Here is a 23,639-nt window from a genome sequence, read left to right as displayed (position 1 = left end):
TTTGGTGCCTGTCTCTCCACTCCTCCTCTTCCTCCACCTCCTCCTCCCCCAGGGAAGCAGGCAGGAGGTGGGAAGCAGAAGCGAAGCCATTGTGAAGGGGAAGCCACTGGCCTCTTCCTGTTATGAGAGGAAATGCATACAAATGTGCTTCCTGTGCGTCCGCCCCCTCTCTTCTCCCTCCTCCTCCTCCCTCACCTCTCTCTCTCTCCCCTCTCACCCATGTGGCAGAGAATCAGCCACTATCCCTCCTTTCTTTTCGTCTCTCTGTTTATCCTGGGCGTTTTCTCTTTTTTCTTTTCTGCCGGAGGAAATGTGACAGGTCAATTGTGCAGAGCAGAACTGAATATTTCAATTTAATAATTTATTTATTTTCCATTGGTCATTTTCCAGTCATAGCATACTTATGTATAATTGCATATAAACACATAAACATACATATGTAGAATGAAAAAAATTAAATAATACAGGCGCAGAAATGAATTAAAATGGGTTGAATTAAAATGGGTTGAATGAAAATGTACGAAAGAGACGGATTTGTTCTGAAAGGAGACGTGATGATAACACGTTTAGGTGTTTACAGGGGTGTGTGTGTGTCTGGAGTCATTTGTGTGTGCATGCGTCTGAATCTCTCATGGGATGGGGTTGCGGAGGAGGATAGGGGTGAACGAATAAGGCTTGTGTGCCACTGAAACTACAGTGTATGCTTATGCCTGTGCTCCTTATGTGCTAGAGGTAATTAAGTAATTGTAGCACATATACAATAATACAATAAGTAGGTATCCGTGTATACACTAGTAGATATGATGGGATTCAGTTCAAGAAAGGATCCCAAATTTTAAGGAAGATTTTGTGCTATCTCTATTTGCAAGCATTTTCACAACTGATCCCGGTTAAGCTGATGGTTAGTGTAAATAGTTTCCAAGTACAAAAACTCAAGGACACTTTGAGATATTCAGGTTCTTCACAAGAACACACAGAGACTGTCCTACTCAAAGTTACGTGTCCCATTATGCCATGTTTTTGGGCTTTACCTCATTGACCTACAAAATTTTTCTGTGCGTGTGTTTGCGCGAGTGAAGACAGATTTCACACCCTGGTAACCAATTTACTGTGAAAAGTTCACACTCACACTCTTACACTGGTCCCTTTTACCAGTACACACAGTTACAAATGTGCTGTAACGTCATGCTCTCTGTTATTAAGAAAGTGGTGTGTCGAACAGCACGCACCAACCAAGGAATCAAAGATTACACCCGCATTGATATACGGGTAGTTTACAATGATTCGTTGTTTTTGACACAGGCCTCATTCAAAAGGATAATGTCCAACTTTAAAGTCACACACTTGCGTCAGAATTATAGGTGCTAGAATAAAAAATGTAAAAGTAGAATTAAGAATTACATATTAATACTGTGACTTTTGCACAGTAAGAATTTGTTGTTAGAATTTTAGAAATTCTGCCCATACTGAAGTTAAACTTTTAATAGTCTTACATTCACTATGGCCATTTTCTAAATAGTATTCATAATGTGTTATTATTTCATGAAAGTAGACTGTAACCTTTTCACTAATGTACAAAATCAGTTTTTACATTTTTCTGCTGAGAAAGGCATCCATGGTGTTTTCACTGTCAGATATCTGTGTTTGTAGATCAGGTGTGCCATTCATAGCATCTGTTTTTACCCACTCAGAGTGCAGAGCAGTTGCTCCTCGAAAACTGGTCCAGCGCACTAGTTTACAGCTGCTGTGTGGGGCGAGAGCTGTTTTGAGCTTGCACAGGAAAGGCCAATGGTGACAGCACAAGCTTTTATGTTGACGTGCTAAAAGGGTCATATGATGGCATCATGTGAGGCCATGAAGTCACGACACAGTTACCTCAAACAGTAAAAATTTAATCCAGTACGTAAAAGAATTGAATACAGAACATAAAAATTTCAAAGCACAAATTACCACATCCCACATGATGTTTTTCACCAGTATATACCAAGATCAAGACAGCATTTATGTGCAGGCCAACTGTCTTTTAAAAGTGTGTGTGTGTGTGTAGCACGGTATATATGCCTGTGTATTTATGGATATATGTGCATAGCGTTGGTAATATATGTGATTTGGAGGTAGCAGGTTGTACGTGTCAGATTGAGATGTGGGGGTGCGGTGTGATATTTTTGTAGGTGTTATTGTTTGGTCAGTTAAGGATTTTCATAATCACACCCATTCTCTTCCTGTGGTGTTGTTAAAGTCAGTCTACGTGCGAATTATAATATGTGGCAAATGCACACACAGTTCCTCATTTAAAGTGTGAGGCCCAAGACAACTTTGATTGGATTCCACTTTTCATATTCTACAAGTTGAAATAAGAAGGACTGTGTGATATGACGATATATATATTGTCAAAACAATATTAAAACTGAACTGCATTCAGACAAAATTTATGTCATTCGGACGACATTTTCCATTCTGATCCCTGTACGTGGGAGTGAGGCTGGAGCGAACCATAGAGGAATTGTAACGCCAACATGGAGTATGCAAAAATAGGCTTTACAATGTGATTGTTTCATTATATACTATTTATTTATTCATTTAATTACCAGGTAACATGCAATATTGTGATAAATATAGTTATATATATATATATATATATATATATAATATATATATATATATTATATATATATATATATACAGAGAGAGAGAGAGAGAGAGAGAGATGAAATGACCAATAACGGGATAAAAGATTTTTGCCATATCATACAGCCCTCGGAGCAGTAAATGAGTCTTTCTATCAAGTAAAACTTCAAACAGAGACTTCTGTGTTTGCATGTGTGTTGTGCAGATGTTTGCGTCCACTAATACGTGCACGATCCAAGCCAGCATGTGGACATCCCCTTCGAGATTAGCAGCTCTGGACCTCTGGGACTCGCACCCGGCCCACTGTGTGCGTCACGTGCCACCCTTTGATACATTAATGGCCCCAGCAGAGTGTGTGACTGAGCGAGTGGGTGATAACGGAGCTGGGCCGGCAGCTAGCTGTGTCCTGCGTTTGCCCCGGTGCCCCTTGCATCAAAACACCAGGGGAAGACAACACTCTACATGTCCTGTTCCTGAATAGTCTGCTCTGACCTTATGTCCTACAGCCCTGTCATCTTATTCACACGCTCATGTACGATTTGTGCTGTAGCCCTGTGGTTGTACAGCCGGCAGACCCCTTTAGGGTGCACACGTTTCAATTTTTGGACGGTACAGCTCAGACTGGGTTGGATATGACAATTAATCTTATTGTCACACGATGCCTTTTGATCTTACGGCGTTAAGAATGAGGCTTGTTTTTTTCACATTTCAGTATGACTGTGTAAATGTCAGCATGGTATTTAGAGCCCAGGGGAGCTTTCTCTCCTGATGTCGTCGGTGAATCAGATGCGTGTTTGTGCCGAGGTACAGAACCTGACATTGCACACACCGCTTTGTAAGGAGTTAGAATGCCGTCCGTGTCTCTGGTTTCAGACTCTGCTGTCTGACACATGGCTTGACGTGACGCGATGACATCACTGGAAAACTTTAAGGGGGGGAAGCTGGTCCTAGATACGGCAGTTCATGCAAGGTTTTACCCACTCTCAGTGGAAGGGGAGACAGGGAGAAAGACAGGGTGGCGGTGAGGGATAGTTTGATATTCAGTTTCCCTGGTGCATCCTGGGAGATATGATTTCAGGAAATCCAAAACTATCTATCAATATCCATTCAACCCTATCTCCCCTTTCAGACCTCGGAGTTGTAAAGAGAAAACGTGAAGGGCAATACATGATAGATTTATGCAATAAATCTATTCATGCATTGCCCTGATCTGCCGCACACAGACCTCTTAGTTAAAGGCTTTCTTTGTAAAGGTTTTTATAGCCTTTATAATTGTATTCAGAGCATGTTTAACTGAGTGTTGGGAGGTTTTTATTCTGTGTTTTTTGGCCCACTTAAGTGTCAGAAGAGAATAGACAAACATGCAGTTAATCAACAAACTGAGATCATTAGCTACCAGCTGGGCACAGCTTTGGCAGGATTCTTCTCTGTAAAAAAACAAACTTTGTCAATACAGATCTCCAATGTAAATAATACACACAGTCACAGAAGGAAATGAAAGAAAGCTCAATACAGAAAAAAGCAGTATTGCTCAGAGAAGGAAGCTGGCAGTGGCACATTTTTTTTTTCGTTTTCCCATACAGCCAAAGAGCTTGCACACATGGCTTGGAAAAGAAACCAGGTGCAGCTCACTGGAATTAACTCACTTTCACTGCTCTAGTTTTGATCCAAACAATAGAGGAAGAGAGGCTGTTCTATTTTGACAATGTGGGCACTTGTATGCGTGTGTTATTAAAGGTACCAGTCTCGGGCCTTAAACACACACACACGCACATGCATGCACTTACACGTACCCTGATAGAGAGAGAGAGAAAAAGAGAGAAAAGGCTCCATTAGAGAAAACAATTTCTGTGGTTTAAGTTGAGTGCGTTGTCACTATTTGAGCACTCACAAATAGCTTCAAGCAGAGTCAGGGAACCCATCCGTTATTTATATCAATGGCTTGTTATTCAGTATGAGAGGCGGTTAATTGGGCAACAAAACAATTGAACAACGTGTGTTAATGTCACTGTGAGAAAATACTATGCCTCAGCTGTTTTTTTGGATTAAAGGTATGTGTATTTTGTTGTCATGCAGGCCGTAGAAAAGGGACGATTTAACGCGACATATGTTCCATGATGAACCTCTGTGCGCTTTGATGTACAAGCAGTAGCTGGTACACTCTTTACCGTTATCTGGCTGAGACAGAGTATTTTCAGTTCCTTAAATAAAAGCCCAGCTTCTTTCTTTTTTTTTTTTTTCCTGGTATCGTGGATGGACTGTTGCAGTCAGGGGGTGTTGAACCATTAGCAGACTTCACTTTCCTTTAATTCAGTTTCTCTGAGAATTACTCATTATAAAGAGGAGAAGTTGTGATTTCTGTTTATTCCCTTATTACAGTATTAATATGTGGGGGATTTTTTTTTTGCAAGAATAAAATGATGACGACAAGTCAGAAAAAGTGAGCTATTTCATTATAGGTGAGATAAGTTTCCTGTTTCTTACTGTGAATATTTTTGTATCTCCTTTTTTACCTAGGTGACATTTACAAAGCGAAAGTTTGGCCTGATGAAGAAAGCGTACGAGCTGAGCGTGCTGTGTGACTGTGAGATTGCCCTGATCATCTTCAACAGCACCAACAAGCTGTTCCAGTATGCCAGCACAGACATGGACAAGGTCCTGCTTAAATACACCGAGTACAACGAGCCCCACGAGAGCAGGACCAACTCTGATATTGTGGAGGTAAGTTACAAGAAAATACAGAAGGCAACACATGCATGCGCGCACAGATGCACGGGAGCACATGCACGGACACATGCGCACTCATGCAAACACACAAGCAGACAGATGGTTTCAGCATTTGTGACTCATTCAGCAACCCTTACTTCTCTCTTTTGCTCTTCACACCTAACAAAGTGTAGAAAATAATTGCTCCCATAGTTTGTTGGCCTTCCCCAAGGATTCAGTCCCAACATCAATCACTTTTACAAAAAAAAGGGTATTTTAGGACTCACAGTATATCATTATTCTCAAGAAAATATGTTTATCTAAATTGGCCACTTGTGTTGTGTGTACCTCGTAACAAAAAAGTGGTAGCCTCTCATTGATCTGGACCTTTCAGACAGTCCCCTGTGATGTGCGATCACCAGCCCCCCTGCCCTTGGTGTCTTGTCACCATTGATGTGCCTCTTAGACAAGAATGTTGATCTGACTTGCTTTGGACACATGTCGCTAGTGTGGCTCAAGGCAATGTTAAACAGCGCTGTCAGGCCAGCCAGTAGGCAGGTAGATAAAGCAGGAAATGACGCTGGCACCCTCCAGGATCCTTAAGCTCTCAACATGAACCTGTTATGCAACATTCACACTGTAGCTCTGAAAAAACCTAGTGGGCCACACACACAGACATGCATGCATTCATGCAGAGTTTATCCCTTTACACTCACACCCTGCTTGCTAATTAAACTGCACATGTCCCACAAAGTTGAAAAAATAATATATTTTTAAGGGATAAATCACATCCGGTATACTCAGTGTTCTTTGTCTGCTTGTTACATGAATTCTTAAAAGTATAATGATGCTTACAATGTGCTAATTCAGATTGCATTTTTCATTACTGCAAGATTGCAATGATAGTATATTTTCATATTTATTTTTTACAGTATATATGGCAATAAATAACAAATAATAATAAATCAAACATGTAGAATTTTGGCTACTTAGAGGTCATATAAAATGTTAACTGTGTCCATATGTACTGCTTTTTTTTAATTGTGTCTGCATGCAAAGTTTATAATTTAACAGGCAGCAAAATGTTAATTCCTTAGATCGACTTCATGCACAACACTACAGTCTGCAATTATAAGCTCAGGATTTAAAATGATCGAAAGGAAAAATAATGAATGTATACCCTTAGCAGACACGTAACGATGGAGCTGGCTGGCCAGTCTAACACAGGATCAAACAGCATGGGACGTGTTTTTATCTTTTCATATGGGTGTTACTGGGCTTGTCGCCCGCCCACGGGTGGACAGGCCCACCGGGAACAGTCCTGCTATTCCAGATGGCACACTGCACCTGACAACAAACCTTTTGTATTTACACATTGATATCAAATGTCTTCTGCTTGGGAAGAGATTTCGCCTCACATTATCCCCATACTTTATATAATTACCTCTTCCTTCATGTCATGTTTGGAGGTTAAAAAAACAACATAAATAAATGTGGTTTGCTGATGTCGTTATTGCTTTTGTACCATCCCCATTTCCGTTTGCAGTCAAATATGTAATGTGTTAATGTAGCTCATACATCAAAGGATACAGCACTCAACGTATGGCTAACCTTAATGATGACAACAAAGAGAATGGACTGGGTGCATTATCATGGACAGTATTTAGAAGCACAAATAAATCCACTAGACACACATAATAGCATATTCTTTTTTTGCAATGCAGTATGGGCTTTTATTCCCTTCATATAATTCAGATTGTTGAAGCATTTTTGAATTGTTAATGTGATTGAGGCTATAACTTTGTAAATTTAGATTAGTTTTTAAAACATGAAATCCTTTTGGTCATACTATTACTCATTATATTATTGTATGTGCAACTCTAAAACATGAAATAATCAGTAAAGCTGTGTATATTTATGCGGTTTCCTCAAAGCTTAGTTTGAATCTTATTAGAAATCATATGAATTGCCACAGTTTGCGCAAAATTCATCATATCCAAGTATATCAAAAGGGATAAAAAAAATAATCCTCTATGCATTATATCATTTACATTAACCCATTTAGCATCCACTCATATCCCTTGTGTGCCTGTGAGCACTGATATCCTTTATGCAGCAGGCCCTTCAGCCACTGTATAGTCAGTGTATTACCCTGCCCCAGCTGAACCCATGAAGAGAGTTGTCACATGTTTCAGCAAGTGCCTGTGACGAGAGCTCCATGCTTTGAAGCTCTCTCTTTAACTGTGTCTCCATTAGAGAGCAGAGGATGGCTAACGTGTAAACAGCCGTGTCAGAAAAAGACGCTAAAGAGCCTAGTGGGGGAGTGTGCTGTGGAGCACTACCTACACTGTGATCCCTGGAGGACTCTGAGCGACTCACAGCGGGAGAAATCGATCTGAAGAGGCCTTCAGCCTTAGCTGGGGCGTGCTAACGGGATTGGCCACAGGGCTGACACTAGCATGTTTAGCATGGGTGGGAGGAGGTTGTGTGGAGAGGGAGGGGGAGAGAGGGGAACGGGGGGGTTGGATCTCTCCCGGCGAGCCTTGTGTGCCGCTGCTAGGCTACGTCACAGGTGCAGGAACGTGGGTGGGTTGTTGAGTTTGGGGGGGGGCAGGAGCAAAGCGGACTTCCTGTTGAGATGGCAGGATGATGAGGAGGAGGTCAAGAACAAGATGAAAGGCTGGATTTAGGGGTGTTGATGAAATCTAGGTTCTCCCACTGGGGAACAATAGGGCTTAAATATGACATCTGATATGTGACTTATTTACTTTCAAATTTGTAGCAAGCTCTTATCTTTAGAAGTATACAAACTGCATGCATCTCTCTCCCTCTGTTGCTGCTGTGCCTGAAGGTGTAGTGGGAGGAGAGGCAGAGGTAGGGGAGCGGAGCGGAGCTCAGAGTGTGGGCGGCTGGCATAGAGGCCTGCTACATTAGCAATAAAGCTCTATGTAATTAGCATGTCTTTGGTTGATAATTAGCGTTGTTGAGAGAGTGGCACTGAGAGCGTTGCACAGCCTCTCTAGCTACAGCATGTTTACAAGAGGCTGGAGGGCTTTTTTCTATCTCTCCTTCAACCTTTTTCCTCTCTTTTTTTTAAATCCGTTTTTTCATTGACTATACAAAACTTGCATTAGGTTGAAATCTATGGATGGGTCAATATGTAAGAGGCCGAAATAGGGGGAAATAAAGAAAGACAGAGTGAGAGAGAGACAGAGAGAGACAGAGAGAGAGAGAGAGAGAGAGGAGTGGTAAAGAAGGTCTTGATGACTCACTTGAAAACAGTCTCAGCTGGGAATGACACTTCCACAAATATCTGTGAAAGCAAAAGACCAAGAAACCAAAGCTAACCCTCTTCAGAGCACAAGTGGTAAAACAAAAGAAGCATTGCCGATCAAAATGGCTACAAGTTATTATTGTGACATGCGCAACTCATTACACCCAGAAACCCCTAATAATCACATAAAAACAGTCTGAAACAGACCTGCTTCATGCTTCATTTAATCCCATGCCATACATATTGCCATGCAGGATACAGTGGCATCTACACTCGTTGAGACTCCCTTAAGAGACTCTAATAAAACATGTACTACACGGTGTTATCAGCGGTTACATAAACAAGTGGGGAGGTCCACTTAATTAATACTAATTGTTCAAAGAGACATGTAAGCTCATCTGGGCTCTCTTAGCTTGATGAAAGCAAACATTATGGATCCTCCCATCACTGGATGTCCATGCAGAGTCCAAATGTGTCGTCTGGCAGGTCTACAGTACACTCTGAGTCTGGCTCCAGATAAAACAGTCAAACACGCAGATAGATTTCCTATACTTGCTGTCTGCCAGGCCCGTTTCCTGGACATGCGAACGGCATTAGGGGAGAATTGGAAAGCCGTGTTGGGAAATGACAAGAGAATAGATCCATCTCTCCCTTTTTTTCTCTTTTTTAATTCCTGCTTTAGAACAATCACTTCCTGCTCTTATTGGTGATTTATTATGCCAGTATGGGGGTTGTTAATTGCAATAGCACATGAAAGAGACCTTTCTTTCGCCTCCCGATGATTGCAGATCAAGCCCAAACCTAAGCAGTGCTGGCTGGTTCGTGCTGTGATTGAACGGCCCCAAATCCAACAACACACTTGGGCCGTGCCAAATCCCTGTTCCACAATGTGTTTGTTTTCCCCTCTGTTGAAACAAAGAACACAGGTTTGTGAAACAACTAAAGGGTTAGTGAGTTAGCTGTGATAGGGAGCTATATCCCCTCATTGCCTAGATATACCTGAGTGGAAGGTGGCAAGGATGCTTTAGTATTTGAGTGCACCCAATGTGCAGTTTGGTATAAGCTACTATGCTTATATGCACACACACAAAAGTGTGTTTGGCCTGTGTGCTGCACTGCATGGGTGTGTGTGCGTGTGTACATACACTGTGACAATTGGCTCAAACCCTGCAGAGCTGACGGCATTGTGATGACCTCAGCCAGCACAGCACACTCTGATGCCATTGGCTCAAGTATCACATGGAATGGCACATGCCTCTTGATACTGAGCTGACCTGCCTACCTGCCAGAGGAAAAACCGTTGGCCAATCCCATTTCCAGCAGATTAACCTAATCTGAAAGTTCAGCTCGCCCTGTAATCTTAAACAGCAGCAGCAGGGACCTGCCTCACCACCCATGCTCAACTCATTTCTCTCCCTTCTTTTCTCCTTTCTCTCCCTCTGTCCTCACCTAGAAGGAACTATTGAATGAGAGGGGGAAGGGGAGGGACAGAGGGATGGATGAGTGCGAGAAGGGAAGGAGGGAGGGAAAGAGGGATGGAGGGAGGAAGGCTGGTAATTATTTCCAAAGGTCATTCTGTTAATGACTACCCGCTTGGCTAATGAGATTCAGCAAAGCTCCCTCACCATGTTTCACCCTGCGTATGTTTCACCCGTGTGCCGAGATGTGTGAGAAGCACAGGTGTGATTTCAGCCCAGTGACAGTCCACTGGAGGGAGGGAGGGAGAGAGGGAGGGAGGGAGAGAGGGAGGGAGGGAGGGAGGCGAAGTAAGAGGGTGTGGGGGTGGAAATGAAGAAACATAAAGAGAAAGTAAATCAAGCAGGTATGTCTGGAAGATGGCAAAAAGAAAACGAGTAATGTAGCATATCCACGGCAGTTCATTGCATGCATTGCACATACTGTTAGTAAAACATGATTTTCCACACATTCTAAATACTACAGAGACTAATCTGGCAGATTTCACTGTCATTTACATCAAAAATTCCCTTCTTTAATAATTCAAACATCTTTTTCTTTGCTTTCTCATAAAATTCTCACAAGTCAACAGCACATGTGATCCCCTCTCTGAAGTGCCAGTGTGCTCATGTTCTGCCTCGCTCTTGTGAAAATATTTTCCAGCATGTGTGCTATTCTATGTGCTTATTTGGTTTCTAAACAGCATGGAGAACATTAGCCTTAAGGACTTTTCTGTGTTGATCAGCTCGCTGAATGACTTCTTCTCATGGCTCTCAAAGGCTGTATAATTACTCTGGCTTGAATGCCTTCACTAATTTACCCTGTACGACTTTGACATGTGTCAGCATCCAAAAGAAATAAGGGCGTCATATCATATCTCCTGTCTTACAGTTGTCCACAGTAATTTCATGTGGAACCGTTTTGAGGTTTTTAGGATAGGGTACATGTGATGCAACATGGGGCAGAGGTAAGGGGCGGGGTTGTCACGGAGATCACAGTGCCTCAGTGTTTACTAGTGACGAAGAGATCAGCAGCATGGCTTGTTTTTCCTTGTGAGCTGAGAATTAAGGTTTGAAGCTGCTTTGACTCACTAAGTAAATTAACCTTGTGACATTGGAAAGCTAACAGTATCACAGTTTGTTAAAACAAAGGACTGATGACAGTTTGTGTGCACGCCCCAGCACATCTGCAAATTAAAAAAAAGATGCTGGTTAGTATGTAGCGTACACAGGGAGAATTACACGTTGAAGAGTGGGCGAGAAAAAATGTATAACTGTCTATAACTTTTAACACACCTTCACCTTTGGTTCAGTTCATTATATTTACAGTGTTCAAAACAATGGTAAAGTTGGCCCTGGAAGTCTTTCACAGAGTTACAAGGTTGATTGAAAAAGCCAACAAGTTACCACATATTATATATATGTGAAACATCTTTCCGGTGTTCAAAGTGTGGTGGATTCCACAAACGGAGGCGCGCCTTTGTCCTCCCCCTTTATCCGTCTACACCCGTCGTTGTCCTCTTTGGTTTGGACTTGAAGCTTCCAGATAGACAGTTGTTTATTCCAATGCATTGAAAAAGGGCAGTGAGACAAAAAGCAGAAAAAAAAATGTTTAGTAACTTCATTTCCTTCACATTTCCACATGAAAACTAGTTTGTTGGACGGTCAAAATAAAGCACCACCCCCAAAACAACCACCAACATCCCTCCCTTTTATTTGATGTACTCTTTTTTTCTAATAAATGCCTCAAAAAGTGGTAGTGGTCTAAAAATAGTGTGTGGTGAGGCTAAAAATAGTTGCCTAGCTGGCGGTCTTTGCTGGGAGAGAGTAGAAGAATAGGCATGGAATCTCTCTCTCTCTCTTTTTCTGACTCCCCCCTCCTTGTGTTTGAAACAGGGTGGGTGGGGGTTGTTTTTGAAACAGAGGAGTGAGTAAGCGAAGTGTCAGAGTATTCATTCAGCCTCCGTCTCGCTTTCTGCGGACGGACCATGAAGAGTTGCCCTCGGCGACCACATGCATAAGACCAATGATCTGAGACCCTGCTGTGCCTGTAAACATATGATCCCTCAGATAAAGAAGTCTATTATTTAATTCAGTTGTTTTTCTACAACCACACTTTACCAAACAGAGGGTTCCTGTCTGGTTGTTTTCAAAAAACATTGCTATTACAGAGAAAAGACATTTCTGGAACATAACAGCATAGGCTATTATCTATGTCAATGGAATTAAGTGCATATTAATCAGCTGGTCTGCCTATAACACCATTGACATGATAGTCTCCTCACACATCTGAGCACTGTCTGCTCTGAGTTTTAGGCTGGCACACAAGAACACATCTGTCTGCGGCGCCAGCTTCAGACATAAAGAGAACAAGTTTACTGAGTTCCTATTTTATAGACTATATGCCTCTTCCACTTCTTAAGAGTGGCTAAAAGCAAGATGACAGATAATGTATGTGATCTACAGGCTCAGCGTTTTATTCCACATCAGACGCCCGCTGCCCAGAAAAGCAGAACCTCAGACAAGAAACTAAGTAGCACTTGGATCTCTGTCAGAGGTGTTTTTTTAAGGTCAATAAACTGAAGCGGAAGTCTGAGGTACTCACACACAACAACAAGGAGAGGTTTTAAAAATAGACTGTTTGAAATGTGCCAATATGTGGTCCCTGTGGTGTGGAGCGGTGAAAAAGGCAGGCCACTTCTGAAGCCATGCTGCCAAAAGGCACGGCTTTTCCACTACACAGCCCAAAACAATTCACGCCAGCCATTAAGATGAAATGATGCCTTGTTCTTTGAAACTATTTGTGGAAAATTCAGAATAATGAAGATCTATTTTTATAGATGGCATTCCCTGCCCTGCCTTGAGCTTCCCCCCTGGCCTCAGCCCCTCCCCTGCCATGATTGCTGCTTTGGACAGGGTGTGGAAACTCAAGGTCACAGTATAGAGGTCAACCGGCTGGTCATTGTTACTCAAGGCCTCCCTCAGGCCCTCTTTTCCTGCTGTGGCACCACTCGATAAGAGACAGAGAGACAAAAGACGATAAGTGACGATTGGTGTGGGGACAAAGAAGGAATAGAGTAGAGTAGCTGCAGGGGAACTTGAAGTTTTGCCCACCCTAAGACAACTGGAGTTATTTTGTTGAGGCTGTTACACTATTACCAAGATAAAGTATGAAATTGAAGGCTTTATTTACAATGTCACAGTGTAGTCAAATAGTGACATGTGTGAATAACACACTGCTCGTATTGTGTTACAGTATATAATGCGAGTGAGAGCCTTTTCCACACACAATTTAGCCTCAGCAAATTGATTTTTATGTTAAATCAGAAAAACATATAGACACATTCTCATTTCTCTCATTTGAATAAGGACAATTTATGCAAGTGAAGCATAGACAGGATGAAAGATGGGTAGGTTGAGGGTGCAGACATAAGTGCCCTCTTTATCCAGTTTCACTGAGCTGGCATTGTGTCTCATAATGTCTATCTGGGTAATTATACAGTGTAGTGACTAGTGTGAATGACCACTTTGTTCCCAGGGCCGGGATGCTGCTGTAGCAAACAGTGTTGGATTCTGACATGTGCTTAGTGTTTGTCTATTCCATATGGGAAACACTGCACCATCTGGTATTGTGCTGTGTACTGGCTAGCTAAGACTGTCTGTCTGTGAGTGGGCTCTCGTCTGCTGTGGGCTCTTCTTAATGGTGATTTTAGCACATGCACCATCACATTGCCACAGTTTGGACAAATGTGGAGGAACCTTGTTGTGCACATGGCATTTCTGTCTGTCTCATTTACTTGTAATACTTTTCTCAATTTTTTGCTCTACTTTTTACTCCCCCCTTTTTAAAGTTTAGTCAATCTAGTAATCCCTAGACAGCTAGTAATTACATACACAGTTAGCCAGCGTTATTACTGAACACAAGACCACTTTGCCAGGGATGATGGATCCCAGGCGCCAGCCTTTGATTCCTGATTATAGTGCAGCAGGGCACCAGGAGTAAGGGGCTTCAAAGTCACCAAATCACTGAAAAGTCATTGATGCATAGTTTTTCAAATGTCGCCTCAACCAGTGCATAGGGATGCACAGATGATGACTGAAAAAAAAAACAGGCAGGGACAGGCTGTGATTTGAGGGTCCCATTCCTCAAATTGGTAACCTACAAAATCAACCATCTCCCCCCCAAATGCTCACTCGCACACATACGCACACTCACACACCATGTAGCCATCATCCATGGGCATGCCCCTCGACATGGTCCTGGCATGTTCAAACCACGCTTCATGAAACTGTGGCCTTCTTGCCTTTGGTCTGCCATCTGCTTCCAATAAGCTAAGCCAGCCTGATCCCTCTGATGTTCCCTCCACTCTGAAAAGCAGAGAGAAAGAAAGAGTGAGCGAGGGAGACAGAGAGAGTGAGGGGGAGAGACAAAAACGAGAGCAAGCAAGAATGAGCCAGACAGACAGAAAAAGAAATAGAAATAAGGAGAATGAGAGCACATCTCAAACATACTATTATCCCATCTCTGCCGCCAGCAAGGCCACCCTGAGTGCGCTTATTGTGCAGTGGGGCTGGGGGGTCTTAATCCACAGCGGGTCCACTTCATGACCAACTCCATCTTGTTATGTGTGATGGGAAGGGACAACGTTTCTCCCCACTGCCTCACCCCCACTGACACTGAGCTACATTGGTCTTTACCAATCTACTCTGACAAAATTGAGTTTGTCAATTGGTAAAAGCGAGGGAGCTCACTGTTGTCCTGTGGTTTTTCAAACCTCTTTTTGTCGCCATTTCCCCTGAAACATCATGAACTCTATCTTGTGTTTGTCAGTTTGTGTAAGAAATGTAAAAAAAAATGTATGTTTGTTTGTTTTTTAGGTTAAATCTGCTGTATTCCATTCACACTTTAGTACATTATGTGATTTTAAAAACCTTATTTAATCATTGTAGCCCCGAGCTTTAGATGACATTTTCTTGAAGATTATTTGGGAGCCCTGTTGAATTCCATTTGGATTCACGTTTGGGTCCTAAACCAGTTACTGAAAAGACTGTAGTGCATACTGTAGGTGCACCCTGTGGTCACACTCAACCTACACAAATCCTCACACATTCTGAAGGCAGGTCTGTATAATTTGCATACTGTCATGTCTTCAAGGAATATCTCTGATAGTCAGAGTGAATCAATCTGTTCCCTACCATTTTTAACATAGTGACAAACAGAGGCTGAGACCCTGCCAGGCAAAGCTGTTTATCCCAGTACAGTTTTATTATATTTTAACAGCACAGCAAACATGATTAACCATAAGTGGCACAGTTATTAATGCTTTTATATTGTGCTCGTCTGTCAGCGACTTGTTTTCCATCGACTGCTGAAATATACTGCGAAACCATAAACTGCTGCATTTATTGGGCAAAAGTCTTTGTGCTCTCTTACCATGCTATCTTCTTTCATAAGTCTTGGTTTTGCTTACAATAGTATGTGTATTCTGAAGACCATACAATGTTGGCAAAGATATAAAAGGCTCTATTATAAACTGGCTGTTTTTGTAGAGGGTTTTTTCAGCAATGCTGTCAGCCATTGGTTTGAAGACATTGAGAAACATTCACTGGCCTGGCTGTCGCCAACAGCCATAAACACAATATTGAATGTGTCGTACCCTTCAGCCACTGCCAAGATAACTGCAGAGGGGAATGGTCAGCAATGAAGCTCTTTCCAAACACAACCCATCGACTAGCCCAAGTCTATCAGAAATAAAGATGTTCCCATCAAGCCAACAATGTTTTGACTCGGCTTCTGTTGAGACGTGGTGGTATTGCAGAAAGTGAGGAGAAGAGGACAGAGGTAGGGAGACGGAGACAGACTGAGTAGCAGACTGAGACAGAAAGATAGGGGCAGAAAGATGGATAGAGGAAAGAGAGGGTGAGCAGGGTGGCAGAATGCCGAGCAGACGGATCCTGGTATGGCAGGAGCTCTGGGCAGGCGTCAGCTGTCCCTAGCAGACCCCCTGGGGCCACCCAGAATTCACACCCAAATACCCTCCACAGTTTGTCTCAAGAGCAACATGAAGTTATTACCCACACCCTAAACTATGAAATGTGTATAAGGCTGGACTTTTTCCTGCAATTAAAACATCAGAGAACCTAAATCTTTGACAAATGTACTAACACCAAGGAATATACAATATGACTGAATTCCCTTGTAGCTCACACCTGCTTCACTTACCCTCTGATTTTCTCAGTCTAGCCCAGGTCACCTTACTTAGCCTTGCCCACTGTGTTCCTGTAGCCCATCTTAGCCCAGCCCAGTGTAGGCCAGCCTAGCTGAGGGTACAGAGCTGAAGGGTACTGATGAGACGGGTGTCTAAATATGTAGGACGCCGTGTCTATGCTGTGCCTGCTTCACACAGGCCCTGTGACAAGTCGAGTCATGAGGGAGCATCATGAAGAAGGAGTTTAATTAGGAGCAAGCCTCCAAAGGGGCCACAGAGAAAGACACAGAGCCAAGCAAGCATACACAGCTTTTTTTTGCAGTCTTTCCTCTCTGTCATACTTTTTCTCCTTCCTCCTCTAACTGGATTCACTCTGTAACATACCCGGTAACATTGTAGTAGTTTGTACGCTGAAGCTTTGTTTTTTCTCTCATTTCCTTACTTTCTCCATCAATCTTTCACTCTTATAAACTGGTCTCTCACTTCATAGTATGCCGAAGAAAAAGATTAATTAACAGTGAAAAAAATACAGAGATAATAAAATTGCTATAAACTTGTACAATTCTCTATGAAAAGTTTTCCTTTTATGCCAGCAGTCATTTTGTATAAATAACATTTCTTTATGAAACTGAAAATCCCAGTAACTTGTGAAATTGAATAATTTTAATATGAGAATGATAATTTGGGGGAATATTGTGTGCATAGAATTCTTGGCACAAGTGAACTGCACCAAAGTGTTTTTGTTTAATCCTCATCCTATTAGCATATTCCCAAAAGACTCTATTTTCTTGCCAGCTCCTCATACCCATACTCCTGTGTCTTTCAATATAAGGGTAGCAGCTCCTTTTCCAATGATCATTATTCTCTCCGCCACTGCGAAATATATGTCTTTGACGGGACTTATATGGTGATGATGTCACTGAGTAGGAGACTCAAAGCCTTGTTTGGAGCAGTAGTTGATGACTGTGTTGCGCAGAGGCATGAAACACGTAACAAATTCAGGGCACAGATTAAGCAATGGGCTATTAGAGAAGGGGAAAATACATAGGATGACGAGAGTAGGATGGTGAGGTGGAGAGAGCCAGAGGCCCTTCTATGGCTATGTGAGCACTCCGACAGATCTGATTGGCTGTTGGGTTGTGTGTCAGCCTTTGGCAACAGGTGTGATGTCTTTAAACAGGTGGGCATAACTGGGATGAGTGGCATACCGTCCTTGTACCGCACCCTCAATGTGCTGAGCCCCGGTGGAAAGCCAAGCCTGGGCCACATGCTTTAAAGTCATATAACACTCATGCACTGGCTCCATGCATCCAATCAACACCCAATGCAACCACAGCAACCCCCCCTCCCCCACCAGACCACCAGCTCAGTTACCCCATATGGGTGTCACCTTTACCCCAGCACTCGTTCTCCTCTCCCAGCAATGCCCCCTCTTCCTAGAATGGAAGTGAATTGCTCATGCACTCTGTGCTGGCGGCGGTAGGTGGTGAAAATCTGTGCAAGTAGGAAGAAAAATTGTTTTTTTTTTGTCTTGCATGCATTCTCATGTGAACAGAAAAAGGCCAGTGGTTCAGCTCTTGTCAGTTCGATATGATGCATCGCCAAGGCCAGAATGAAACTACACAAAAGAAATAGCAAAAGTTTTACATCTCACGCCTTTGCCAAAAAAGACAGCATGCTAAACCTCTGCAACCCCTTTGTTCTTTTGACTCATGCACCTCTGATAGAGCAAGAGTGCCTGATTCACTGTGGGTCTGTTAGAAGTCAGATCTCCTGCACCGCCTTGGTTGATTTGTTTGGTGTGATTTCCTGAAGACTGTCAAAGATGTGAGAGACGCTTTCAAATTCAGAATTCCAGATTTCCACTCTGGGGGCCAAGTGAGGATTCAGAGAAAGAAGAGGAGAGCCAGCAAATGTTGACACGCTTACAGTAGCTGCCTCGCCACGAGACGCCTCAGGAATCAAACAGTTATCACACACACAAAAGAAGCCCTCTAAGTTCACTAAAACCACACTCAAAACAGGCCTTTGTTGTGCTGACATGAGAGATGACTGGATTGTTATTTGTTTTCTAAGCATGCAGATCGCTCCCTGTCACTTCTGCTGCTGGTTGTGATGGAGTAGCTAGCATTCGTATCGCTTCCGTGAGTGAGTACTGACGGAGACAAACAAATGAGAGGAAGAAGTTCACCGAGATTAACTTATCTTAGCATCTATCTTCCTCCTTGCTCCTGCTCAGTCTCTCTTTCTTTTTTCTTGACGCTAACACCCACTCTCACACACCCACACATGCACACACAAACACAGACTCATTCCCCTCTTTCCCCTCCCACACACAGACACACACTCACACCAGTAGACACACACGAACTCCAACATATACAGAGGGAGAGACGCACACACTTGATCAGCATCAAATACAGGGTGTGCTAAAGTAAATTTAATTACGTCTGTCTGATATGGAGCTTCAGATGAAAGTAGGAGAGCGCAGTGTGAAGCGACGACTGCACAGACAGGAGCAGGCCCGTGATATTCCTCCTGTAGACTAATCTCCCTTTATTAAAGCCAGGAGGAGAGAGGGAGGGGGGGAGGAAGAGAGTGAAAGCAGGGTGGAGAGGAGGAGGGGGGGTGCCTTTGATGAGATCTCTAACTGTCAGCTACTGTACTTTTCTTCTCTTCCGCTCTGTCTTTGTCTCTCACTTTACGAGGCAAATGAACACAGCACCTATCGGTACATGCCTACTTGCTCAAGCAAACATACCCTCGTGCTATCACACACAGTAATGTGCTCTGAAACTTATCCCTGTTGTTATGGTTGTCAACAATATCTAAAAAAGGACAGAGGCAGCTCTCTCTCCCTCTTGCGCTTTCTTTGTCTGTGTCTCTCTTCCACTCAGAGGGAGTGGTGAGCGAGTGGAGAGTGTGCTTTTCCGCCCGTCTACTGTTTTCTGGCCACTCTAATGGGGGCAGGTGGCCATCAGGTGGCCAAAACAGAAACTGCCACATTAAACAGCACATATACCACAGTCATGAACTCAAGCACCTCAACTATATTTTAATTCTATTTCATGACACACTGATGATTATGGTTATAAAATGTGTTTTACTTTTATGAGTTTTTCCTTTCCTGTGTAATTATGAGGTTTCAAGGTCCCATGATTTGTCATTTGGTCAAGAGTTTGATCACTTGTTATGTCTCGTTATTGGATGCAATTAAATCCTCCGTGCCATCTTGAATGTTTAGCTGCATGTTTTCTTGTTCATAAAGCAGCCAGTGTATCCTCGTGTCACCCCACGTTGATGGAGGTTAGAACAGAAAATGCCAGAATGATTGATGTCTTTTGTAGAGAATTTTCTCAGAAACAGATGTCATGAAATAAATCTAGATAAACCACTATATTAAAGACATCTCTAAATGTTTTTTCCAAACTTTCTGGAATTGGCCTTTTGTCAGGATCGATTCTAAAGGTCATAGCTCCTCACAAGTCATCACCATTTGTCCCACCCCACATGGGTCACTCACTGTTCCCTACCCCAAAGCCCTTCAACTATGTGCAACTGCTCTGTTTGCAGACATTGAGAAAGAAGGGCCTAAACGGCTGTGACAGCCCAGACCCCGACGCAGACGACTCGGTTGGCCACAGCCCCGAGTCCGAGGACAAGTACAGGAAAATAAACGAGGACATTGATCTGATGATCAGCAGACAGAGACTGTGTGTAAGTACCTCTTGTTAAACCCCGAACCTTCCTCTCACCATTCTTTCCTCTCTTTCCCTTTTCTCCCCCCTATGCTTTCTGTCGCTTCGTCTTCGTCTCCTCGTTTTCGTCATCTGTTCCTACCACCCTCTCCGTCCCGTCATCTGTGTCTCCCTCCGTCCGTCTCTGTGGTTGTGGGACCTGGCAGGCATTAAGCAAGAAGGAGAACAAAGGCGGCGAAAGCCCGGAGCTCGAGTCTGCTCTCATCCTCACCCCACGCACTGAGGAGAAATACAAACAGATTAACGAGGAGTTTGATCACATGATTAAAACTCATAAGATACCTGTAAGTACTGGGTTGACGCTACGCCGCATCCTCAGCAGGCTAACCAAATGCTGACTGGCCAGTAACTGTCGAGCTAACCCAGCTAACCACCATTGTTTGCCACTAGACTAAATACACAAAGTGAGAGTAAGACTAGAGTGACATGATATTGTATACTTACAGTGAAAAAAATGACAGTCCTTTGATTTTTCTTGATTACAGATGAGGATCTGTCCTCTAATTTGACATAACTGAAACCATAACTAGCAGGCATTTTTTTGCTATAGTAATTGCAGACTTTCTCTCGTGACAAATTTTAACCTTACTGGGTTCCCTCCTTGAACCCGTTACCCATAATGCCTTGCCTGGCTCTCAGGGGAGGCGTGGTCTGCATGTGCTTTTCCTTTTCCTGCACAAAAACACAGCACTCAGTCACCCGCAACAACAAGGACAAGCACTGTGGCAGTGAAACAGCAGCAGACATTCAAAAACTCCTAAGCATATCTCTGTACCTCACGAAACTCAATTATCTTTCCTTCTCACTGAAACTATAATAATAATAGTCTTCAGTAATCTAACAGCATCTTTGTTAATAGACATAGATGTGTCAAGACATGTCAGCTGCTGGATTTATATTATATGTGTTAATTTTATAAAAGAATGTAATCTGTAGCCAGCTGCCAGAAACCACAAAATAAAGACTGCTCTCTATGTAAACTGAGCCTGCCCTTCATTCAGAAAGCAACATATTGGAATGGTTAGTGCTCCAGCCTTACAGAGAAAGAGATAATTCCATGTTAGATCACTTAGAGAAGAACAGTAGTGTCTGAGCCGCGTGGAGCAGGGGGAGCTGTGGTTAGAAGCAAGGCAGGGGTTGGTGAGCTGGGATGGCGTGGCGGTGTAGGGTGGGTTTGGGATTGGAGCGGGGTGGGGATGGGGGTGGAACAGCAGGGATGGTGGTGTTGGGGTGGGGTGGGGGGGGGGACTCTGCGCACAACAAGTGGCAGTTCAGTGTGTGGTCAGGGTGGCTGCCAAGCACTGGGCCTCTGGATTGCAGGGGACTGTTGAGGGGACTGTGGGGAGAGGCGGAGGAGGAAGATGAGTGAAAACAGGAAGGATGGCACCAGTTAAAGGACAGCTTACAGATGGGGCCCTTACACCCAGCAAAAGGGGTGCGTGTACACGCACATGTGCGCACAGAGACAGCTCCCCCACTCTTATAAAACACCACATAGGGAAGTCTTGAGGTTTAAAAACTCCAACAAGGAATCCGAGATGGAAGAAATTACTATAAGTCTTCAAAAAATAAAACAGAACCAGAGACAGCCCCTCGCTGGTTATAAAAGAAAGCTTCCATAGCTTTTGGCTAACCCGCTCCTGTGTAAAGTTGCAGTAAAAGCGAAACGTTCAGAGGCCCGCAATGAAATAATATTTGGCCTGCAAAAGGTACATTAGCAAAAGGGAGAAAATTGAAGAAGACGAAGCAGCACCATAAGGCACATATTCCATTTCCACGTTAACCAGGCCGATGATCCCCCCGATGCGCTGCCTCCATGGCTCTGAGACACATGGCAGTAATTTAGGGCCCTATTTTCTACTTCCTAAAGCTAACATGCAGGATCAACCACTTCCAGGGCACTCCCAAGGTTAAGCCCTTCTGCCAAGTGACACAATAAACATGACAAACTAGACGCCCGGGGCCGGCAGCCTACCTCTGCTCATGTTCCTGATGAGACTGCTGACTGATCTGAGTCTACCCCTTAATAACACTTTATATTAGCTCCATGTGACAGACAAATAAATTATTCCTAATTGCATTCAGATCTCCAGTCTTGAATCTACTTTTACAAGAAATGCTGTAGACTTTTTTAGTGAGGTGAAGACAGAGTGAATTATCTTTAGCTCTCTTAGAACAGTTGGATACCATTGGCTTAACTCCCAGTCAACCGTAGCCTTCTTATTTCTTTAATGTAATATACTAGGAATGTATTTCAGGGAATATAAATAAGTGACCACAACATAGTATTTCCTCAGGTCAACCTTTTGCCTTCACAAAGACAAATGTCACAAACATGTAAGGGGAAAAATAGGGGTCATTTTCCGAAAGATATTATTAGCCTCTAAAGTAACCTGCCAATGCTGGATCAAATTTGAGTGACAAATTTTGCCAACCCACATATCAACTTGGGGGCAATTTGAGTAACTCTAAGAGGAAATTTGTAGGTGCTTACCCTTTAATTTCAGCACTCCCCTCCACCATCCATACTGTCTTGTATTTTTAGTTCTTTGTACCATTCCCTTATGCATGTCTGTCTATTGTTAGTTGTCCATTTGTCCTTTTAAACGTGGCTGTCTCTGTCTTTTCTCTTTTGTTTTTGACTGCTTTGACTATAGATAGTCAAACAATTTTTAATTCTTTTATGAGTGTTTCTGAATTGTCACGTCTCTTCCTGTGTCCATTCCTTTCATCGAAGTTTTAGTTTCTTCAGTCTGCAATTGTTTTGTATCTTTAGTCTAATCAAACTTGTGTCTCGGTCTCTCTTTTCCCCCTCTCTCTCTCAGCAGGCGGTGCCCCCATCAAACTATGACATGTCTGTGTCCATTCCCGTTAGCAACCAGAACAATCTCATTTACAGCCATCCAGGTGGTTCCCTAGGCAACCACAACCTGTTGCCACTGGCGCACCACGGCCTACAGAGAAACAGCATGTCTCCCGGAGTTACACACAGACCCCCCAGTGCAGGTAATGCAGGTAGGGCCTCACAGCCATGCACCCATGTACATGCTGTTATTCCATCTGTACGATCCGTCATGCTAATACTCACACACATGAAATGTGCTATTTACTTTGAAAGCTACTGCAATATTCCACCTAAAAGCAGTGGATGAATCTATAGTCCCTCCCATGTCAATTCACATTTTGCCTGCTTATTATTTCGTTCAAAGTAAGTTGATGATTTGATATAACATTAAGTCCCAGCCCACAGTCTCGTTGATTTAGTGTGAGGTTCTACACATGGGATGTCTGGCCCTATGTATAGGCTTTGAGCTGCTGGTGACATAAGCAAATCAGGCCTGTTGGTTTGTTATTGTTGTCCAAAGTCCTTTTTCTGTCCCTCTGGTCTGAAGGCTGCTGCCCACACCCTCACCCTGTCATTACAACTGGATGCTAGAAGCGCTAGCACAAACTAAATATGAGTGTTGGCGCTCGCAGCATCCACACCAAACCGCACACGTTCTGGACCCTCCCACTCTTCCACCTCACATGGCTTAAAAATAATAATGTGTCATTTTTCTTGGATGGCAGCTTAATGTATCCATTCGCAGTGTCCAGTTGCTCAGAGTGT

At 43.1% G+C, this 23,639-nt stretch overlaps 1 protein-coding gene across 5 annotated transcripts in view; it reads left to right on the top strand.

The window, feature by feature from the left end:
- mef2cb (myocyte enhancer factor 2cb) overlaps positions 1-23,639 on the top strand; it is a 62,401-nt gene that overhangs the window by 26,940 nt on the left and 11,822 nt on the right. Inside the window, exons 3-5 of one of the 5 annotated variants that reach the window (XM_059337969.1) lie at positions 5,146-5,349; positions 19,845-19,988; positions 22,858-23,035. In XM_059337969.1, the coding sequence (XP_059193952.1) occupies positions 5,146-5,349; positions 19,845-19,988; positions 22,858-23,035 (526 nt within the window). Of the gene's footprint in view, positions 1-5,145; positions 5,350-19,844; positions 19,989-22,854; positions 23,045-23,639 lie in introns of all 5 variants that reach the window. The other 4 variants (XM_059337966.1, XM_059337967.1, XM_059337965.1 and 1 more) reach the window with 4 other exon arrangements.

Source organism: Centropristis striata, chromosome 7 (genome assembly GCF_030273125.1).
Source record: "Centropristis striata isolate RG_2023a ecotype Rhode Island chromosome 7, C.striata_1.0, whole genome shotgun sequence".
In the NCBI taxonomy this organism is placed as follows: domain Eukaryota; kingdom Metazoa; phylum Chordata; class Actinopteri; order Perciformes; family Serranidae; genus Centropristis; species Centropristis striata.
The sequence above is the reverse complement of the archived record's forward strand: the minus strand, read 5'-3'. Positions and strand labels throughout refer to the sequence as shown.